The sequence below is a fragment of the Montipora foliosa genome, chromosome 12 (assembly GCF_036669935.1).
Source record: "Montipora foliosa isolate CH-2021 chromosome 12, ASM3666993v2, whole genome shotgun sequence".
Taxonomy (NCBI): domain Eukaryota; kingdom Metazoa; phylum Cnidaria; class Anthozoa; order Scleractinia; family Acroporidae; genus Montipora; species Montipora foliosa.
Window position 1 is genome coordinate 12163047 of NC_090880.1, and position 22500 is coordinate 12185546.

A 22500-nucleotide genomic window follows, 5' to 3' on the forward strand; every position below is an offset into this window, starting at 1 on the left:
AAATCACTGAGGTGCATTTCTAATACTGCAGTATACAGTATTGTATTACTGTTTAGTTATCGTCATTATCGTAGGATTGTATAGGGTGCAATAAAACAAAAGTGTCATTTAATGCCGCGGTATTTTTTTGTATACCAATATTTATGGTTAGCTGGGCAAGCCCCCGTAAGCGGCCATCTATCCCCCACACCTCTAGTGGCCGCTTACGAGAACCATTCTCGTAAGCGGCCAGCTCCAGTTACGGACATTTTTATCCCGTCCCGAGGGTGTCCGCTTACGAGAGCTTCGACTGTATTTAATCACCGTGAGACTGCAATTTATCATCCGCCTGATCCAGTCTATGCGGAATCTGACCTACTGCTTCACCTGACGCAATCTTGTGAGCTTATGTCCTTGTGTAGGCCCAATCTATTAGTAGGGCTAACGCTCAAATGATTTATATGGGTAGAAAACAACACTTCACATTACCCTACAATAGTTTTGGGTCACCGACGGCAACCGAATGTGAACTATGTCCATTTTTAAAATTTTGTAAGAAACAGATCATGTTGTAATAATTTTTTCATTTACCCGTAGACTTTATAACTGTTCACACTTAGGAACTCATTCAACTGATCATGGCATAAGCATGCCGAAACATGTCTTTTAAAAAAGTTGTCTGTTTCTTACAGTATTTATCATACTTGCTACTATTGCGACCTTTTAAAATTTTCCTGACACTGTCACATTTGTGTTACTCAGTTACTTTAACTGTTATAGAAACAATTGTTTATAAGACTCTGAGAGAGGAAACTGTCCTGGCATACAAAATGTTCATTTCTTTCAAGCTCCCTATTGGATAGTGATTGTAATCCAGCCGTCTCCCCCGGTCTAGTATCCAATATTTACACAAGTTGAGACAAGAACGACTTTGCTTCGTCAAACTTGCACAGATCGGTTAAGTCAGGGACTGTCTCCTGCTTCTTGTGTTTCCTACCTCCCCAATCGTATACCGAGCCGTCTGCTAATTGTTTTAGTATCACCCAACTAGTCGGACAGAAAAGGAAATAAAGTTAGAAAATGCAAGTTGAAAATACATATATTTGGGAATAAAACGAAACAAAGCATCACGCTTTTCGCTACTCGAGGACTATTAATAACAGTCCTTTAGTAGCGTAGCCAATCAAAATGCAGCATTTGCATTAGTCCACTAGTTGGGTGATACTAATATCCGCTATTACACAAGTTGAGACAAGAGCAACAAGAAAACACTTTGCTTCGTCAAACTTGCACACATCACTTAAGTCAGGGTCAGTCTCCTGCTTCTTGTGTTTGTTTCCTTCCCAATCATACGGAGGCGTCTGCTCAGTGCAATCAACTATCTTCAGTAAAGTAAAGGTTTACATGTTATGCCAAGATCTTTTGCAAGCTTCTCGACAGTTTGCACATTTTTCCATTCCACTTTGCGTCCATCCTCTTTCATCTCGAGACCAACTGCCTTATAATGACGTCCTAAAACTTGAAGACAATAATCTAACTTATTATCCGAGCAAGGATTTGGTCGAATAGTTTTTACATATTGGAGATCATGATGCAACAGATCTAAGTTGTCACTCAACGAAAACTTATGTTTCGAACAAATATCAGGCGTATTTCCCGATGCTTCGTGCGACAAGCAGTAACTAATCAAAATATGGGAAGACAAAAACTCTCCGTAAGGAACATGGAAGGTCGCTTGAGGCTGGGACAAAGTATCTTCCACGTGCTCTGCTCCAATAGTAGCCCCAGATGGAAACTTTTTGTTGAACTGCGTTAAATCAGAACATATCTTTATATTCCAGTCATACCGATCTCTTTCAAAAAACCAAGCATAACTCAGTATGATACTAACTGGGGACACCTGGTTTTTATCATGATAAAACAACTTGAAGGCTTCTTCAAACGTAGTTACATTCCAGTGCTTCATAATGTGTTCCCTGCACCGCGCAAAGGTATCTCGATAGAAGTACACTGGGAAATAGGACATGAAATCAGCCACATACGGTAATCCTAACGCCCTCTCTGACGTTCTCGCCCACTCCATTACCCAACTGAATTGGAAACTACAGTCCCAACCCAGAACCCTTAATTTTGAACCGCTAAATATCAAGGAGCTTGTCACAGGTGTGATGAATGCGACATCACTGTCCATCCAAGCTATGATTGGATCGTTTGTGTACAAATCAAAAAAGAAACTGCTCCAAAGTTGACGATTGTAGCCTGGACTTCTTGCCAAGCCAGGATTTTCCAATATACTCTTGTCATTCGGTAGTGGCTCGAAGAATACTTCCAGCTTGTACTCTGGAAAGTGCTCCCGGGTGTGTCTAGTAACAATTTCTCCAAACTCGTGATCCATTTCTGATTCTTCGTCAAGCACAACAACCGTCTTCCCAAACGATGGTGGCCAAAAGAGAACAGTGGTCCTGAAGAGATCACAATAGTAACGCGCTTTATGCTCCAAAACTTTGCCTGGCATTCTTAAGAGTAATGTTATCTGTTGGTGTGTTTCAACGGTACTGCTATCCGTGGCTGTTGATACTTCCGCTTTTGTTGATACTTCCGCTTCTGTTGATACTTCCGCTTTTGTTGATACTTCCGCTTTTGTTGATACTTCCGCTTTTGTGCCAGTACGCGAGTCAAAAACCACAAAAGTAAAGTAAAGAATAAAAGAAGCAACAATAAAACATCCAAGGAGAAATAGATGACATCTTCGCTGTCTTCCCATGTCCTGAATTCGCTTTATCGCCATAGGTGAAAGTTCAATATCTTTTCCTCTCGCCATGGTGACCTGTACAAATGAAAAGGAAAAACAATACCTGGGTTAATCCGAAGTTTTGTCGAAATGGTCACTGACTGGCTTACGAACAGCGTTTCGCCGTCCTCAAGATAGCATTGCATCTATTCGTGCTAACTTTTCAATACGCAACTGATTCTATTAGATTCGTACTTCACCGCCTTTTTTCAAATTATATTTACATAATCTTATTCACAAATATCAACGCAATAGGCCATTTCCAAGTTCATGTCTGCCTCTGCTTCTAAGGGCGAAGTTTTTCTTATGAAAATTAGTTTTCATTCATATGTAAAGTAGAACTAATTACCATCACAAAAACTTCGCACTTAGACTCGCTTTGAAGAGGAGGCAGGCTTAAACTCGGAAATGGCCTATTCACTCTGACATTTTGAACTTGGCAATACTGTCATAGGGACGGCGAAACGTTGTTCCTTATTAATTTTGAAATGAAAAAGGAAAGAAGCTTTATTTAAGTCTCCAGTCTTCTAGCGCTGGTGCACTTTTTGGCCATTTCCGAGTTCATGTTTGCTTTCTCTTCAAAGCGGGTCCAAGTACGAAGTTTCTTTTATGAAAACAAGACGCCTAATTCACATAAACAAGTAACGGCTAGGCTTGATATTTACAATTACAGAAAATAACCCGTATATGAGATCCCGGGGAATAAAACAGATATCACTGGAACTCCTAAGAGCGTAATATTCCGTTAAAGAGATACATTGATTAATTTCATTAAAACTAAAGAAAAAAGTCGGCTTTTGAACTGGAATGAAGAATATTACTCACGGTCAGTATTCAAGGTTAGCATTATACAGTGCTATGCACCTACAAACGATGCAGAGGAGACCAAGAAAGAGGAGTTCTATTCCGTATTACAGGATCTGATTGATAAGGAAAGAGAGAAAGACATTACCATCGTCATGGGGGACTTCAGTGCTAAAATAGGATCTGATAACACCAGTTATGAAGAGGTTATGGCAAAGCATGGTCTGGGTGAAATGAATGAAAATGGGGAGCTGTTTGCTGACTTGTGTGCATTGAATCAACTAGTTATAGGAGGTAGCGTTTTTCCACACAAGAGGGCACACAAAGCTATGTGGGTATCACCAGACCATACTACGGAAAACCAGATCGACCACGTTGGTATCAGTAAGAAAATCAGGAGATCTCTACAAGACGTCTGAGTCAAAAGGGGAGCAGACGTGGCATCTGACCATCACCTTGTAGTAGCCACCTTGAAACTGCGCCTTAAACGGCATGGTCAACCTACTAGTCCCAGGACGCGTTACAATGTGGACTTGCTAAGGGACAGAAAGATGAGAGACAAGTTCCAGGCAAGTATGTCAAACAAGTTCCTGGTGTTGCAGGATTTATATGATGCAGAGGGAGTCACTGATATTGAGACGGAGTGGACAAGAGCAAAGAAGGTCTGTGAAGAAACCATCGGTAAGAAGAAATCCACCCACAAGGACTGGATGTCTCTTGATTGAGGTTAGGAAAAAGGTCAAAGCCGAATTGAACAATTGCCGAACGAGAGCTTCGAAAATAAGGGTCCAGAAGCAATACGGCAATGCTCACAAGGAAGTGCGGAGAAGTGTTAGAAGGGACAAGAGGGTTTATATAGGCAGTCTGGCTAAGGCAGCGGAGGAAGCAGCTGCAAAGAGAAATATAAAAGATCTAAATATAGCTACACAAGAAGGCTGGCAGGAAAGCATCAGCGTGTACAGAACTCGGTGAAGGACAAATCAGGGAAGCCTTTGACTACAGCAGAAGAACAACTTAAGCGCTGGGTGGAGCACTTTGGAGAGTTACTAAATCAACCTTCCCCTGTAAGCACCGCAGATATTCCACCATCAGACACTACTCTTCCCTTGAATTGCGATAAACCAAGTAAGTCAGAGATTAGGACAGCTATCCAGGCGCTGAAGGACGGTAAAGCAGCAGGGCCCGATGGGGTTCCTGCCGCGACCATGAAGGGAGATCTATCAACAACAGTAGATATCCTCCATAAGCTCTTTGCTAGGATTTGGGAAGAAGAGAGCATCCCTGAAGAGTGGCGGGAAGGTATCATTGTCAAAGTTCCTAAGAAAGGAGACCTTGGAGATTGCAATAACCAGAGGGGTATTATGCTAATATCTGTTGCGGGGAAGGTATTAAACAGAATGCTTTTGGTTAGGATGAGGACTGCAGTGGACATCCTGCTTAGAGACCAGCAAGCAGGCTTTAGGAAAGACCGTTCATGCACAGATCAAATATTCACCCTACGTGTGATTATAGAGCACTAATTGGAATGGAATTCGTCCCTATATGTCAACTTTGTGGACTATGAGAAGGCGTTTGATAGTGTAGATCGCGAGACTCTTTGGAAGCTCTTGCGCTTTTATGGCATCCCAGAGAAGTTTGTTACATTGATTAAGTCTAGCTATGAAGGTTTTACTTGTCGGGTAGCCCATGAGGGTCAGCTTTCAGACTCATTCGAAGTGAGGACAGGGGTGCGACAAGGTTGTCTGCTATCACCCTTTCTATTTCTACTGGTCATTGATTGGATAATGACAAATGTGGAGACTGTTCTGCTCTACGGGTCAGAAACCTGGAGAACAACGAAGAGGATACAAAGTAGAGTTTAGAGTTTTGTCAATAGCTGTTTCAGAAGAACTCTTGGCTTTTGCTGGAATGATAAGGTAACCAACAAGCAAATGTGGGAACGGGCGGAAGAAGAGCTAATTGCGCTACAACTAAGAAGGAGGAAGTGGGGCTGGATAGGCCACACTGTACACAACTTTGTGGACTATGAGAAGGCGTTTGATAGTGTAGATCGCGAGACTCTTTGGAAGCTCTTGCGCTTTTATGGCATCCCAGAGAAGTTTGTTAAATTGATTAAGTCTAGCTATGAAGGTTTTACTTGTCGGGTAGCCCATGAGGGTCAGCTTTCAGACTCATTCGAAGTGAGGACAGGGGTGCGACAAGGTTGTCTGCTATCACCCTTTCTATTTCTACTGGTCATTGATTGGATAATGACATCGGTAACCAAATCAGGTGACAACGGAATACAGTGGACCACATGGGAGCAGTTGGACGATCCGGATTATGCGGATGACCTTGCCCTGCTCTCACACAACCATCTACAAATGCAGGACAAAACTTTAAGGCTAGCAGAGGAATCGGTTAAACTGGGTCTGGAGGATTAACAAGGTGAAGACTAAAGTATTAAGGATTAACACCAGAAGTGAGGTACCTGTTGTGGTCGAAGGGCAGAGGTTGGAGAATGTCAAAGAACTATCATATCTCGGGAGTGTTGTAGTCACACTTGGAGGTACGGACAAGGATACACTTACAAGGATTGGAAAGGCTAGAGCAGCGTTTATCATGTTGAAGAAGGTATGGGCATCGAAAGAGGTATCTGTGAGAACCAAACTTCGCATATTTAGATCAAATGTGGAGACTGTTCTGCTCTACGGGTCAGAAACCTGGAGAACAACGAAGAGGATACAAAGTAGAGTTTAGAGTTTTGTCAATAGCTGTTTCAGAAGAACTCTTGGCTTTTGCTGGAATGATAAGGTAACCAACAAGCAAATGTGGGAACGGGCGGAAGAAGAGCTAATTGCGCTACAACTAAGAAGGAGGAAGTGGGGCTGGATAGGCCACACTGTACGGAAGCCAGCGAGTAACACCACGCGGAATGCTCTTTAATGGAATCCCCAGGGGAAGAGGAAGCGAGGGCGCCCTAGAAACAGGTGGAGGAGAGATTTGTAGTGCGAGGTGAAGGGCATTGGGCTGAGCTGGACAGAACTTGGTAGGACGGCCCAGAACCGTGTGCAGTGAAGGAAACTCATCCATGGCCTATGCTCCGCAGGGGGCGAAGGGCTTAAGTAAGTCAGTAAGTATTCAATATTGAACCAACTACACGGCTTGTGTAAATTTAAACAAATGACAGCAAAGAATGTTAAATGAAGCGCTCTATATTCATGAGGAAATCACGTCAAAACCATGTGATCAAAGAATCCGTCCCTGGGAACTTTGCATTATTTTTTCATTGTTCATTTACTGATATTATTTCTACCATAAACTAAATTAAAAATATAAGACAAACATTACAACATAGTATGATTCGAGTGGAATCATTCAAATTGACCGAAGATAGTGCCAAAAATATTTTACTTCAACGACCAATTTCAAGTATCAGGTACAAGGGTAGCCTTCCAGGCAGACACTCTTTGGGCTTTGTGTGGAGGGAGGAACACGTGACGCAGCCCTATGGGTGTCTTCGTGGGAGGTTAGTGCAATGGCGGCGCTACAGGTGGTCGCCCTCCCTAATTGCGTCAGGGAGATCATTTAAGCAGAAAGACAAGAGTCTGGGACCCAGTAGGGAACCCTGTGGAATTCCACAGTTGCCCGGGTTTGATTCTGATTTAAACCCACTAACGACAGGGAACTGTTTCCTGTCACAAGGGTAGTCTCTCAGCCACTTTAACGCAGGGAAGCTAAAACCCATTGTCAAGTAAAGCTATGATCCTCGCAGTTATGGACGCAATTTTATCAATTGCGTAGAGAAGCCTGAAAAAAAAAAAAAAAAAAAAAAAAAAAACAGGACTTCAACGGGGCTTCAACCCGTCACCTCCCGATACCAGTGCGACGCTTTAACCAACTGAGCTACGAAAGAGACTTTGGTCATTTGTGGATTCTAATTTTCCGGTGAGGAATAAAACAACGAACAAAATGATACATGAAATGAATCATTTACTGAACTGCGGATATGAAATCAAGTGAAGCTATGATCTTCGCAGTTATGAACGCAATTTTAGCTTTAACTGTTATAGACAGAATTCTTAAAAAAAATCTGGGGGTTCAAACTGTCCTGGCATACGAAATGTTCATTTCTTTAAAGCATCTCCTGATTTAAGCTCCCTCTTGTATAGTAATTGTAATCCAGCGGTCTCCCCAGGTCTAGTATCCAATATTACACAAGTTGAGACAAGAGCGACAAGAAAACACTTTGCATCGTCAAACTTGCACACATCAGTTAAGTCAGTAAACTAAAGGTTTACATGTTATGCCAAGATCTTTTGCAAGCTTCTCGACAGTTTGTACATTTTTCCATTCCACTTTGCGTCCATCCTCTTTCATCTCGAGACCAACTGCCTTATAATGACGTCCTAAAACTTGAAGACAATAATCTAACTTGTTATCCGAGCAAGGATTTGGTCGAATAGTTTTTACATATTGGAGATCATGATGCAACAGATCTAAGTTGTCACTCAACGAAAAATTATGTTTCGAACAAATATCAGGCGTATTTCCCGATGCTTCGTGCGACAAGCAGTAACTAATCAAAATATGAGAAGACAAAAACTCTCCGTAAGGAACATGGAAGGTCGCTTGAGGCTGGGACAAAGTATCTTCCACGTGCTCTGCTCCAATAGTAGCCCCAGATGGAAACTTTTTGTTGAACTGCGTTAAATCAGAACATATCTTTATATTCCAGTCATATCGATCTCTTTCAAAAAACCAAGCATAACTCAGTATGATACTAACTGGGGAGAGCAGGTTTTTATCGTGATAAAACAACTTGAAGGCTTCTTCAAAGGTTGTTACATTCCAGTGCTTCATAATGTGTTCCCTGCACCGCGCAAAGGTATCTCGATAGAAGTACACTGGGAAAAAGGACATGAAATCAGCCAGATACGGTAATCCTAACGCCCTCTCTGACGTTATCGCCCACTCCTTTACCCAACTTAAGTGGAAACTACAGTCCCAACCCAGAACCCTTAATTTTGAACCGCTAAATATCAAGGAGTTTGTCACAGGTGTGATGAATGCGACATCACTATCCATCCAAGCTATGATTGGATCGTTTGTGTACAAATCAAAAAAGAAACTACTCCAAAGTTGACGATTGTAGCCTGGACTTCTTGGCAAGGCAGGATTTTCCAATATACTCTTGTCATTCGGTAGTGGCTCGAAGAATACTTCCAGCTTGTACTCTGGAAAGTGCTCCCGGGTGTGTCTAGTAACAATTTCTCCAAACTCGTGATCCATTTCTGATTCTTCGTCAAGCACAACAACCGTCTTCCCATACGATGGTGGCCAAAAGAGAACAGTGGTCCTGAAGAGATCACAATAGTAACGCGCTTTATGCTCCAAAACTTTGCCTGGCATTCTTAAGAGTAATGTTATCTGTTGGTGTGTTTCAACGGTACTGCTATCCGTGGCTGTTGATACTTCCGCTTCTGTTGATACTTCCGCTTTTGTTGATACTTCCGCTTTTGTTGATACTTCCGCTTTTGTTGATATTTCCGCTTTTGTGCCAGTACGCGAGTCAAAAACCACAAAAGTAAGGTAAAGAATAAAAGAAGCAACAATAAAACACCCAAGGAGAAATAGATTAAATCTTCTCGCCATGGTCATCTGTATAATGAAAAGGAAAAAAAATACCTGGGTTAATCCGAAGTTTTGTCGAAATGACCACTGACTGGCTTACGAACAGCGTTTCGCCGTCCTCAAGATAGCAATGCATCTATTCGTGCTAACTTTTCAATACGCAACTGATTCTATTACATTCGTACTTCACCACCTTGTTTCCAGTTACATTTACATAATCTTATTCACAAATATCATCGCAATAAGCCATTTCCAAGTTCATGTCTGCCTCCTCTTCAAACTGAGTCTAAGTGCGAGGTTTTTCTTATGAAAATTAGTTTTCATTCACATGTAAAGTAGAACTGATTACCATCACAAAAACTTCGCACTTAAGACTCGCTTTGAAGAGGAGGCAAACATCAACTCGGAAAGGGCCTATTCACTCTGACATTTTGAACTTGGCAATACTGTCATACTAAGGGACGGCGAAACGTTGTTCCGTATTAATTTTGAAATGAAAAAGGAAAGGAGCTTTATTTAAGTATCCAGTCTTCTAGCGCTGGTGCACTTTTAGGCCATTTCCGAGTTCATGTTTGCTTTTTCTTCAAAGCGGGTCTAAGTACGAAGTTTTTCTTATGAAAACAAGACGCCAAATAAGCGTTCACGTGGGATGCACTGACAAAAGCAGGAAACAGGAAGCGGCTACAATTAAAATTTCGGCACGCAATGCATACGTGTGGTATTGCAGTAACACAGCGCTGTATCGTGTCAACTGAGCTGCATTTTGTCTTCCAGGAGATTTAAGTTATCTTTACGTAACATGTAGCTCTAATAGTACACGTTGTTATATAGCACGATATTGTTTTAGTACCGTATATCATTATAGAGCCATGGTAGATGTCTTAGGTAAATAGCCCCCTGAGAAGACACGTGGTTACTGGTAAAATACTAAATCCCAGAAAGATTGAAGAAAATAAAAGAGAATTAAGAAACAATGGCTTCGAGGCTGTCATCTTGATCAAATTCAAGTTCCCTTACAACTTCTTTTTCACCACAAGTTTGAGCGTGCACTCTGAGCTTCTGGTAGCTTTGTAAGACAAAACTTTACTGAAGTTAAGCCTTGTCGGGCGGGGTTAGTATTTGGATGGGTGACCTCGAAATAAAAGGACTTGCCGTCAGAAACAGAAGACCGAAAATTCTACTTTAACGCTCAAAAATGCGAACTATGCCAGGTACAGATTTTGCTAGCCTGCTTCATGCAAAACAGATATTGATGCAAAAGTAAATAAATATCGATACACCGTTTTTAGGATGAGAAGAAGAAGTTTTCAGGAAGTGTCTATCGAAAATAAAATATTTTGCCAAAAGCAACAAAATTTGCAACATGAAAAGAACGTAAATTTTGAACCGAGAGTATAAAAAGTTACCATCAGCGAAAAACATTTTGGGAGATTTTTGCTTCGTTCAATTTTTCTATTGTACTTTTGGCTGCACAAGTAAATCGCAAAATCGAAAGTGACATCGAATTCAGCTGGCGCCGTGATCAAGTTACCTCGCATGTTTACTCGCGAAACAAAGGATACATCTGTGTCATGGTTTTTGTTTTTGTTGTGAAATGTGCGAATTCAACACAAAGATCACAATAGCTATCACCTTGAGGTTGTTGACCATTGATTCTGCAAAGTCAAAAATTCACTCTCCTTGGCGAAGTCATTTATCACCAGCTAATTCCATCGTTTTGGAAATAGCAGCTGCTTTATTATTCATCAGCGTCACAAATTCATGCCGATTTTGGAGCTCATTTTGTTGAAACTCCAGCTCGCTTCCAGCAGACCTGTTTATGTCCGTGAGTTATGCACACGCTACGGGCCTACTTCCCACCACGGTCTTACAATCACTCACTCTTACAAACCCGTTGACATATTGTGTAGTGCACTTACAAAGTGCACCACCACAAAAATTATAGAGTCTGTCACAAAATTCCTTGGAACAGAACACGAATATACAGACCTGAAGCTTTCGCGGCTCACTCTCCCCTCACAATGTTGTTTACAAGTGAGTTTCTGAGCTCATTTGGCAAAAAGGCATTGCGGGAGGGCAGAATGTAAATGTAAATGCTTTGTTTATATTGGAAGTGCAATTAGCTATCAAGCTAGTTCACAGGCACCCCACTTTTAATAATTTGTAAGAAACATGATTGAGAACCCCAACTGGGAGGAGGCAACCAGTTGGTTATTTACAGAGCGTGGTAGACTTGAATCCGGGACAACAGGAAACAAATCCAAACCAGAAGTCAGAACGGCATTTGAACCCGGATCAGCCACATGCAAACCCAACGACCTAACAACTGGACCACTAGTGAAAACCAGGCTTAAAAATTCCAAACTGCTTATAAGAATTACCGGTCGAAAGAGATTCTTCCGATTAGATGGGAAATGCTTTCAGTACTATTGGCAAAGAACGTTTGAAGATGAATAATAAATGAATAAATAATTGTTCGAGTGAGGCCTTGAGCTGTTTATGGAAACTTGTCTTGTGTATGAAATGTTCCTTATTCGCGAGCACAAGCCGTGTCTGAATATCCAAAGTGACTCGATAAAGGCAAAACTTTTCACCTAGCCTCTAGGGACTTTGAACTTAATCTTGAACATTAATATTCGAGTTATCTGTAAAATATTATATTTGACCTGATGATGGTGTCATGAGGACACCGAAACGTTGTCTTTAATAAGTATGTTTCTGCCCGTAATTTTTATTATCAAATCCATTACATTATCATGTTTGATAGGAATTATTTATTCACTGATATTATTTCTACCAATTTAACTATAAAGAATTGCGATAAAGTTGAAAAGTTTAAAAAAATTAAAAACCATCTTGGTTAAAAGTTTAAAAATGCGACGACGTTTCGACGTTCGCTTAATAACGTCATGTAAAAGAATTCCTAGGAGACACGAATAAAGAGAAAATATGCAAATAACAAAGTATTCGCACGCAGAGTCACGTAAAAAGTTTGGCGCGAATAGAGTCTTTCTGAGTATTTAACTCGGGGTTCAATTCCTTAATGAATAACATCTCAAAAATTAGACAATCAAACTTTGATCTACATTTCTTTAAAATAGAAAATTGCTTGTCAATTCTTTGAATTCTTTCACATTTATATTCGTTCTCATTTCACTCATGATTGACTTGATAATGACGTTAAGCGAACGTCGAAACGTCGTCGCATTTTTAAACTTTTAACCAAGATGGTTTTAATTTTTTAAACTTTTCAACTTTATCGCAATTCTTTGTATTTAAATTGTTCAACAAATCTCTTCTTTTACGAATTATTTCTACCATAAACCAAATTGAAAATATAAGACAAGGTTGTCTGCGTGGTTATGTAGAAAGACAAAAGGAGCCCTGTGGAATTCCACAGCTTACCGGGTTTGGTTCTGATTTAAAGTGCTACTGTGATCAAATTTTTATCCCTTGAGTTTTTTGGTTTATCACATAGAGTACCATGAAACATTAAAAACGCTGTTTACCGTTTGGAAATATCTGCATTGGTTCCAGAGATATTTAAGTTTGAAAAATGTGTTAAATATGCAAATGAGAAGGCTGATGACGTCATTCACCCAACCCAATAGAACATCAAGAATATAAATAGAGCTATCTCGGTCAATTTGCAACAGAGACCATTGAAACTTGGTGAGCTGATAGTTCTGAAGGCAACACACCTACGACTCTTTTCCAGTCCCCTCCAACCTGATTTCAATATTTTGGTGATCTCAGGCTAGAAATACATTTACTAAGGCCACAAACTCGACCTAACATTTTTATATGCTGACAGGATCATGCAGATGAGGCACCATTTGCAAATATCAAAACAGAACGCCAAAGGTGGTCTGCAAAGCTTTTAATATCAGGGAGGTCTGGAACCCAGTATGTTGCCATGGTAACAAAAATGGTATGCTCATATCGTGGAACACATCTACTAGAATCTTAGTGCAAAGAACCAAGTATTTCTGATACAAATTGGCTGAGATATCTTTCTCCATCATACTTGATCAAAATTTGGTAGGGTTTATGACGTCATCACTTGGCTAATTTGCATATTAAAAAAACTTGAATATCTCCAGAACAAAAAGAGATATTTGAAAATGGTAAACAGCATTCTTCTTCTCGTACAGACTACGTGTTTATGTGCCAAAATGGCTTCGATAGGGAAGATTCAAATTTCGTCACAGTAGCACTTTAAACCCACTAAAGACAGGGAAATGTTTCCTGTCACAAAGGTAGTCTCTTAGCCACAGTTTAAGGCAGGGCAGCTAAAACCCATTGCTAGCAACAGAGTGTGATACGCAGTCAAATGACTTTTAAAGTATATGAAGACTGTACATATTACATTCCTATTACGAATATGACGTTTTATTTGGGAAATTTGTTCTTGTCCCTTCGCAATTTGTGGAAATCTACACATTCTGAACGCGACCAGCCGCCATTATCCAGTCTTCTGTGGATAAACGCTACAAGATGAGGGCAGCGAGGTGGTACCCACTCGAGGTAAAGAAACAACTTAACGATTAGACCTTTCGTAAAATTTAGGAAAGGAAGTGAAAAACCCGACCATGGTAACCTATTAAATATTCAAAATCACACCTCATACGATACAACGATACTGCCAAGTGTCAACGAGGCGAGATTTGGTTCATAGAATTTAAATAATCTGGTGCTGGTGGAAACTAGTGCTCTACGGCGCTAGAAGATTAGACACTTAAATAAAGTTCTTTTCTTTTTAGATCATCTCTCAGTCAAGGTTTCCCCTAATCAAACTGCGAGACCCGAAAGGGGAAACGTGTTCTTTAGGGACGTAAACGAACATCGAAAACTCGACTTGCAACATAAGCCGGAGGCCTTTGATTGGAGCCTCATCGATTCCTATGCGAACTGAAGCAACTAACTGACTCCTTAAAGAGAATGTGTGATGAAAGTTGCCCACTCATCAAAATTAAGGCATTTTCTCGAGATCCTCCTTATAATTAAACACCTCTGCAAGAAAAGGAATAAGCACATCAAGGAAGGCCGAGACGAACAAGATCTACAAGAAAGCATTACAGTGCATTTCACAAAACTTTTGACAAACAGTTTCCGAAGTTTATTTGAAATTCCTGAAGTTCGCTACAAATTTGGCAATTTCATTACGTAGTTGTTATTCAAATTGCGAACTTAGAAACGAAGTTGTGAATTTCACCACGAACTTCGTTGGGAAGTTAAGGAGTTTGTCGCGAGAGAAGTTCGCACCGTTCTGTGTAAATTTCACCGAATTTTCTTAGAAGTTGTGGTTACGTTGACTACGAATTACTGGTTTTAAAATGGGTTATAAAACGTTGAAAACTGAATATTCCCAGATGTCACCCGACACCTGCCTAAAAATAGAATACAATTTCTGTCGTGTGAACTTCTACGCATGGTTGTTTAAAAGTATTTTACAGTTAAATCTATCAGAGATAAAAAGAAACCCTATTTTCAGGACTTACATCATTCTAGAAATAGCGCAAGAAACAAAACATTTCAATGTCATGTTCAACTTTTGTCTTTACATTTCTAGTGTAAACAAGATACGAGTCGCGCCATCTGTCTGTAATGGGGTTTCGACAAAACACTGACCCCCGCTCAACTGACCCCCTTACTGACCCCCCTACTGGCCCACTATAAAATCAATGGGAAAATGAATACTGCTTACTTAAGCCTCAACAACCCTTTTTAAACGGCATTGTTCAACAGTATTTAAGTCTAAGCACCCATTTTAAAAAGGTTAGCTTACATGAAGTAATCGGTCATCACAACAATAATCGAAAACTAACCTTTTTAAAATGGGTGCTTAGACTTAAATACTGTTGAACAATGCCGTTTAAAAAGGGTTGTTGAGGCTTAAGTAAGCAGTATTCATTTTCTCATTGATTTTATAGTGGGTCAGTAGGGGGGTCAGTAAGGGGGTCAGTGTTTTGTCGAAACCCGTCTGTAATTCTCAAATAATTTACCTTTACAGAGCAACGCGTCTTACCGTGGCCACCCAACTAACTTTCACATTTGACAATTACGTGTAAATACGTCAACTCAACAACCCATGCAACGGTATTCAACTTATAACTGTGCGAACTTTGCAAGGAGGTGTGACTGTCAATCAAATTCACACACCCTGATTGGCGGACAATTTATAAAAAACTTTGTTTGGTGGCCACGGTAAGGCGCGTCGCGCTGTAAGAAGTAAACATCAAAAAATTAGTCTTGCTTGGTTGAGAAATTTTTTCACTTTGTTTAAATTCATTTGTAGTTATATTACCAATCCAACTACACCGAATGATGTGAACTTTGCTAGCGACGAACTTCGTAACTTCCCAACGAAATTCGATGTGAAATTCACAACTTCGTTTCGAAGTTCACAATTTGATTGACAATTACGTACTGAAATTGCCAAGTTCGTAGCGAACTTTGGGAATTTCAAACAAACTTCGGAAACCGTTTGTCAAAAGTTTTGTGAAACGCACTGTAACAATCTCATTCGAAAGAACCCACCTCCTGCCTCCGGTGATCACAAAGCTGATTAAAGTGCACCTAAACCCAAATATTTGTAGTCTACAATATTGATCTCTTCAGAAAAGCATTCGACACTGTTCCTCGTGGCAACAGGCATAAATCTTTAAGTCATCAACTGGATCCTTGACTTTTTGAATTACAGAAAACGGGTTTCGACAAAACACTGACCCCCTACTGACCCCCTATAAAATCAATAGGAAAATGAATACTGCTTACTTAAGCCTCAACAACCCTTTTTAAACAGCATTGTTCAACAGTATTTAAGTCTAAGCACCCATTTTAAAAAGGTTAGCTTACATGAAGTAATCGGCCATCACAACAATAATCGAAAACTGACCTTTTTAAAATGGGTGCTTAGACTTAAATACTGTTGAACAATGCCGTTTAAAAAGGGTTGTTGAGGCTTAAGTAAGCAGTATTCATTTTCCCATTGATTTTATAGTGGGTCAGTAGGGGGGTCAGTAAGGGGGTCAGTTGAGCGGGGGTCAGTGTTTTGTCGAAACCCACAGAAAACGTATAGTCGTAGTTGATGGAATAACAACAGAGTTCGCAGACATCAGAGAGGCATACCTCAGGGACCTGTCCTCTGCCCCACCCTATTCTCCTTGATGGTCGCAACATACAACTGGCTGACCCAAGGAAAAACCTTATGGTGAAATTTGCAGATGATATCACCATCAGCATGCCCATAAGTAAAGAGGATACTGATGCGACAATTGATGAAGTCAACAGTATGAAACATTGGACTACCGGTAATAAAATACGGTTGGACCTTTCGAAAACGTTGGAAATGCTGATACACAGCAAGACTACAAACCCTGATCCACAATCGGTACCTTGTATTGAACGTAAGAGCTGGCTCACGTTGCTTGGTATTACATTTCAAGAAAACCCTCGTTGTTGGGACCTCCACGTTGACAAGCTAATAGCCAAGGCAAGTAGTGGGCTGTACTGTCATATTGATGGTTTGCAAGTTCCTTGGCTATTCTCAAGACCAACTCAGCAAGTTATTTGACTGCCTCGTTTTATCCTTATTTACATATGGCCTAGAATTTTGGGGATCTGCTTGTCAGAAGTATTTGGATCGAATCGACAACTTCAGCATATCGACCTTAATTCAAGAGAAACATCAAGTATTGTTCAATAACATCACCACCACGAAAGACCATCCACTCTAAGATTTGCTGCCGCCAAAACGGACAAGAATATTAAGGAAAACAGGGCATGAATTCCAGCTCCCCCAGATAAGAACCGAAAGATACAAAAACTCTTTATAAACAAAATTTTAAACTTGTGTGATTATATACTGTGATGTTTGATTGTCCCTTTTTTCATATCTTTTTACATCTGATTGTAGATTTTAAATGTCTTTATTATTGAAGATTGCAATTGTAAAGACTCACGTCTGTTCAGTTGAGTCTGATTTTTCAATGAAAACTATTACTCACTCACTCACTCACTCACTCACTCACTCACTTACTTATTATCATGTTCCTTCTTCCATGTCTCAGTCAATTGTAAGTGAGCATGCCTTAAGTTGATTTTCCTTGGACGAAACCCACTTATTCTCTTACGCGAAGATTTCATTAAACTCGTCCCCAGACTCCTGTTCCCCCTTCCCAGTACCTAGTTTTAGTAAAAGGCACTACCTCACCCCAGGGACCGTGTTGGGAATTTTTCCTTGGTGGGACACAACTGAGACAACCAAGTCTCTCATTTAAAGACATTTTTGCGCAGTTTACTGACTATGCGGGAAAAGCAGATCTTAACAAGTGTTATTGAATTCCAAAAAGAAAATTGGGGGTAACCACGCATTTTTCGAAGATAATTAATCAACAATATTTGTAAAAAGCTTTAAAATACAAAGCAATGTATGACGTTCTTTCCCAAATTCAAGCTTAATTATCTCTGAAAAATGGGTGGTTACCCCCAATTTTCTTTTTGGATGCCAAGATCATTTGCTAAGTTCTGCTTTCTCTGCATAGTTTTAAACCGTGCAAAAATATCCCTGCATTAATAAGCACCACCGATAGGAAATCCGAGTATCTTGAAATGTGCAGAACGTATGCGCAGTAACAATAGTAGGCACCCTCCTTAAGCAGCCAACCTCCATTAAGCAGCCACTTGCCTTTACCCCGAGGGTGGCCACTTAACAGAGGTTTTGCTGTATTATTGTTCACTTTACACTGTAGACACTGAAAGCTTGATAGGAATCATAGGAAATAAACATAAATTTTTTTAAAAGCGGAAGCCCAATGTCTGGACTCGCAGGACTCGAACCTGGGAACGTTTGATTAATACCCCCTTCACTTAACCACTAGACTACGAGGATGTAATTAGTGTCAATAATTTTTTCTTCCACATACCGCTGTAAAGTTATCAATCTTCAAGAGAAAGCTAAATCAAGCCTTAGCCTTATTATTCAGCAGTGATCATTATATATATACTAATTAGGTTTGGTAAATGATCAGCACTCTTACCAGTCAGTTGTTCTTTAGTGGATAAAGAGAATTCCTTCAAAGTGGGTGCTCCGGGTTCAAATCCTGTCCAGGACCTACTTTTTTTTTTCTCTTTTTATCTGCTACCACAAGTCCTAGGACAGAGTAATCAAAATGGACGATAATACTGAGCAAACTGACAATAAAGGATGATCTTTCACTTGAGGAAGGGATTGTGTTGACTGGGAATATGTGTAATACTGGCGGGAAAGCATTGAGAAACTAGCGGGGTCCACCACGGGATATTTTAAAAATTTACAAGTAGTCTACAGGATGCAATCTGATACATCTGAACACTAAAATTTGCCAAACACCAGGATTTCATTGTGGTCAATAAAGTCAGAAAAACTTGATGGCCATTTCAAGCTTAGCAAAATAACTTGTCAAACTCAAATACTTTCGCAGAAATTGCCAGTCTGTTTTAGTGTTCAATTCATGTTTTAGGAAAGCTTTAACCCATTAACCCCTACACCAGCCTAAACCGGCCATACTTAGTATTTTACTCTGTCTACCGCCAGACGATTTTACTCGTCAATGGGGAATACCCAGGAGTCAATGGGTTAATTGTCCACAAATTTTCCAAAGCAATTTTATTTTTTAAAAATAGTCTTACTTTGATACTTTCTCTCCGTGACTCTTGCTAAAGAATCTGTCCAGTTTCTGCTGAACTCTTTCCTTTTTCACACCCGCCACTTAGAGGGTACGTACTTTAAGTAGAATTATTAAAGTGTATCATAAAAGCATGTACTAATAATAATAACTTTATTTTGTAGAGCGATAATTTCAAGGTTCAAAAACTAGATTATAAAATTATGTACATAAGAATAAAGTAACTATTTACAAAAAATGTATTATAAAAAGCGGTATATTCATTAATTAATCAATAAAAATATTGTGATTAATAGACAAAAAAACAAAAAATAAAACAATAAAGAATTAAACATTAATAAAATATACCCATTCATGAGATATCACAGGTTTTGTACTTTAGGAGGTAAATTAAAAGCCATTCAGGGCTCAAAACTAACGGTAGCCAACTAGCCACAGGCTAGTGAAATTTCTTTTGGATAATAGATTTTGAGCTTCCACTAGCCATTGGGGCTAGTAAATATTGTGAAGTAGTGGAGTTCTGCGCGAAAACAAAAATGAAATATATTTGTTATGGATAAGGCAAAAGGAGAGAATAGAAACTAACAACAGAAACTGTGAGCTGATTCTATTGAATTTACTGCCTTAAAAAATAACAAGTTGAAAAAGAAAAAAAACTGAAGTGGAAACCAACGCAGATTAATCACGTGTGAAATCATGCGGAACTTCTCAGCTGCTGTTTCCATACGGGCGTAACTCCATCGCAAACAATTGCAAGCACCTTCCAAGAGCTTGATCACAAACAGTTTGCGTAAATGAACCCCTTTTTACATTCATCCCCGACCAATTGCCGATTATCGCAAACAAGATGCAAGAGATGAAAATTTTTTTATCGTTACGCCTTTTTGGCGACGAGTAGCAATGCAAAAGCGAGGAAACAACGATATGGAAACACAATCGTAGACTGTTTCTCATTGTTTGCAATCAATCGACGATATTTTTGTGCATGTGATACGTTTTGTCGAATTTGGAGTCAAGTATAAGTAATGTAAATGGCGTCTGAGTACAACTGTTGGCAATGAGGATACTCCTTAAAACAGTGTGAATTTAAGGGAATACCCCACCAAATATACCTGCAGTAAAGTTCTTGATCACAAAGAGCCAGTTCCTACAGTATAATTTGATATTGGCTATGCTGCAGCCGTTGCTGCTCCTCGAAAATGTATTGGACCCAGAATCGGTGACGTCTCTCAAGACACTTCCTCTCTGCCTTCTTCTTCGCAGCAATTCCAACATAAGAAGTTGAACATGACACAAAAACTAATTCTGCTTTTCAAGTTAACGTAAAGCAATCACGCATATGGAAAACAGGAACACAAACACAAACGCTTAAGGTAGCAGAGTTTGCGATCGAGCCAACACAAACTGTTTGCGACATTGTTACGTGTATATGGAAAGAGGTCACGTACTTGTTTAGAAAATGAATCCAAATGTAATCTATTTCAAATTAAAAAAAGAAAGAGATAGTATGGAGCAACTTATCTTGTTTACTACGAATGGTGAGTCTCGCATAAAAAGAGAGAAAACTTGCTTGCGAGCACTGTGACAGCCGAATATTAATTGACTCCAAAAACCATTCAAGTATAAAACGCTCGGATTGCTGTTTGAAACTATTAAAAAGAAAATCTTACATGAGGGCAAGTCTGTCATTTCAAATTTCCTTTATATCTAATTTAAGAAATTATTTTCCCACATTCTGCTGCTTTTGTGCTTCATGTGTAGAATGGCGCTTTCAGGTTAAAACTGCAATCGCAAATACACTGTAGCTCCAATCAAAAGAACTGCCTTTCAACAGACGTCCAAACAAGCAGTTTAGTTTTTCATACTGTTTATTTCTTAATTTACTTTATTCCGCATTTTCCACACTCCAGTGCATTTGTGAGTTGCAAAGTTTTGGCAACGGTTCTGTGAGAATTGGCCTCAAGGCCACACTGAAAAACTTTGCCTTTGTGAGAAAAATACAGGAAGCAGTAGACTCCAGCATATTTGCGCCACTGTTGCGAGGATGGATATGAAGATATGAGAATATTTACTAAAAGTGCGAGTTGTGTTCGGAAATGTAGAATTTTTTTCATGCTAGTTTTTACAAATGAACGAAATTGCACATGAGGAAACTGGCTAGTGTAAATTTAGATTTGGCTAGTGAAGTCAGACCTGGTACTAGCCACTACGCTAGTGGGCTGAAAAGTTAGTCTTGAGCCTTGCCATTTGTGATGTTTTCAGAAAATATCTTCCTTTTTTAAGGAAAATATGTCACTTCATTTGAACACATGCTCTTGGTGTCTTGTGCCAATTTTGTAAGTAGTAATAGCGCTTTCTTTGAATTTTCACTCGGCCCGCCAGAGTTTGATGAAGTATCTTCGGCAGAGTTTAAGAAATTCTTTATACCGAGTTCCAACATTTCAGCTTATACAGCTTGAATGCTGCCCGACACAGTTGACACAACTGCGGGTTTACATTATTTTACATACACGAAGTAGAAATACCACGCCTGGCCAATGAACTTTTTACCAAACACACGACGAGATCTTTTTACGTAGCCTTGTAATGAATCAACCTTTGGGACATTTCTACAGCCAGTCTGCGTCAGTACAGTTTGAGTGTGTTGTACATTTCCTTTTTCACAAATAATAAAAAAATGACGAATCCCAAAAACTCAAATTACTTGATCACCCGGAAATTTATTCGGAATAGCCGGCAATTTTTCCGGCCGCCGGCTTCTCTCTACATCCCTGTTTTGCTAAAATATATAAAGAAATGACAAAATCACTTTGTTTCTCGCCGTGAAATTTCTTTCAATCTGAAGATAGCGTAATCGTACCGTATGTTATGTGCATAATGTGTCGCATAATGTTTTCTTCTCATTCGCCATTTTCCGCGGTTTCTTCACATACAAGTATTGTGGGCTCATATTTTGTTTTGCTAAACCGCTAACAACACAATGCAGCACGACGATTTTCGTAAAAATTGTGACTGGATTTTTTTGTTAATTTCAAGCCCTGATCTGACAGAGTACGTTGGGCTTGTGGGCTGGTTTTAAATAAGCTTAATAAAATTCGATAATTTGAAACAACAACTGCAGAATACCCCGCCACATCGAGTATCTTAAGAAGCTGGCTACGCGGTACGCGGAAAGAATTAAAGTCAAGATGGCGAAGTATCTTTACAAGCTGGCTACGCGGTACGCGGAAATAATTAAAGTCAACATGGCGAAGTATCTTTACAAGCTGGCTACGCGGTACGCTGTACGCGGAAATAATTAAAGTAAACATGGCGAAGTATCTTTACAAGCTGGCTACGCGGTACGCAGTACGCGGAAATAATTAAAGTCAACATGGCAAAGTATCTTAAGTAGCTGGCTACGCGGTACGTGGAAAATTAAAATTCTAGTGTACCCTAAAGCCCTGGCCAAACGAAACGCAAGTCATCGCAAGTCGACGCAAGTTTTGTTACTTGCGCTGACTTGCATACCGTTTGGCCACCCACTTGCATTCACTTGCGAAGACTTGCGACGACTTGCGTTTGATTTGACCATGTTCAAATTTTGGACGCAAGTCCGCCCAACTTGCGTCTCGTTTGGCCACTCAACGCAAGTGGATGCAAGTT

At 39.9% G+C, this 22500-nt stretch overlaps 2 protein-coding genes across 5 annotated transcripts in view; one reads left to right on the forward strand and one right to left on the reverse strand.

Moving 5' to 3' along the window:
* Window positions 1–23, forward strand: part of LOC137980767 (tigger transposable element-derived protein 6-like) — a 4003-nt gene extending 3980 nt beyond the window's left edge. The window contains exon 3 of the mRNA XM_068828194.1: window positions 1–23. This exon is cut by the window's left edge and continues 44 nt beyond it. Within this exon, the coding sequence (XP_068684295.1) occupies window positions 1–23 (23 nt within the window).
* LOC137978805 (uncharacterized) overlaps window positions 1–22500 on the reverse strand; it is a 46305-nt gene that overhangs the window by 39 nt on the left and 23766 nt on the right. For 2 of the 4 annotated variants that reach the window (XM_068825890.1, XM_068825889.1), the window contains exons 2-3: window positions 18229–18341; window positions 1–2806 (exon numbers count right to left, since the gene is read on the reverse strand). The exon at window positions 1–2806 is cut by the window's left edge and continues 39 nt beyond it. In XM_068825890.1, the coding sequence (XP_068681991.1) occupies window positions 1364–2800 (1437 nt within the window). In that variant the 5' untranslated portion in view covers window positions 2801–2806; window positions 18229–18341 and the 3' untranslated portion in view covers window positions 1–1363. Of the gene's footprint in view, window positions 2807–7529; window positions 9215–18228; window positions 18342–22500 lie in introns of those variants that run through there. The other 2 variants (XM_068825892.1, XM_068825891.1) reach the window with 1 other exon arrangement.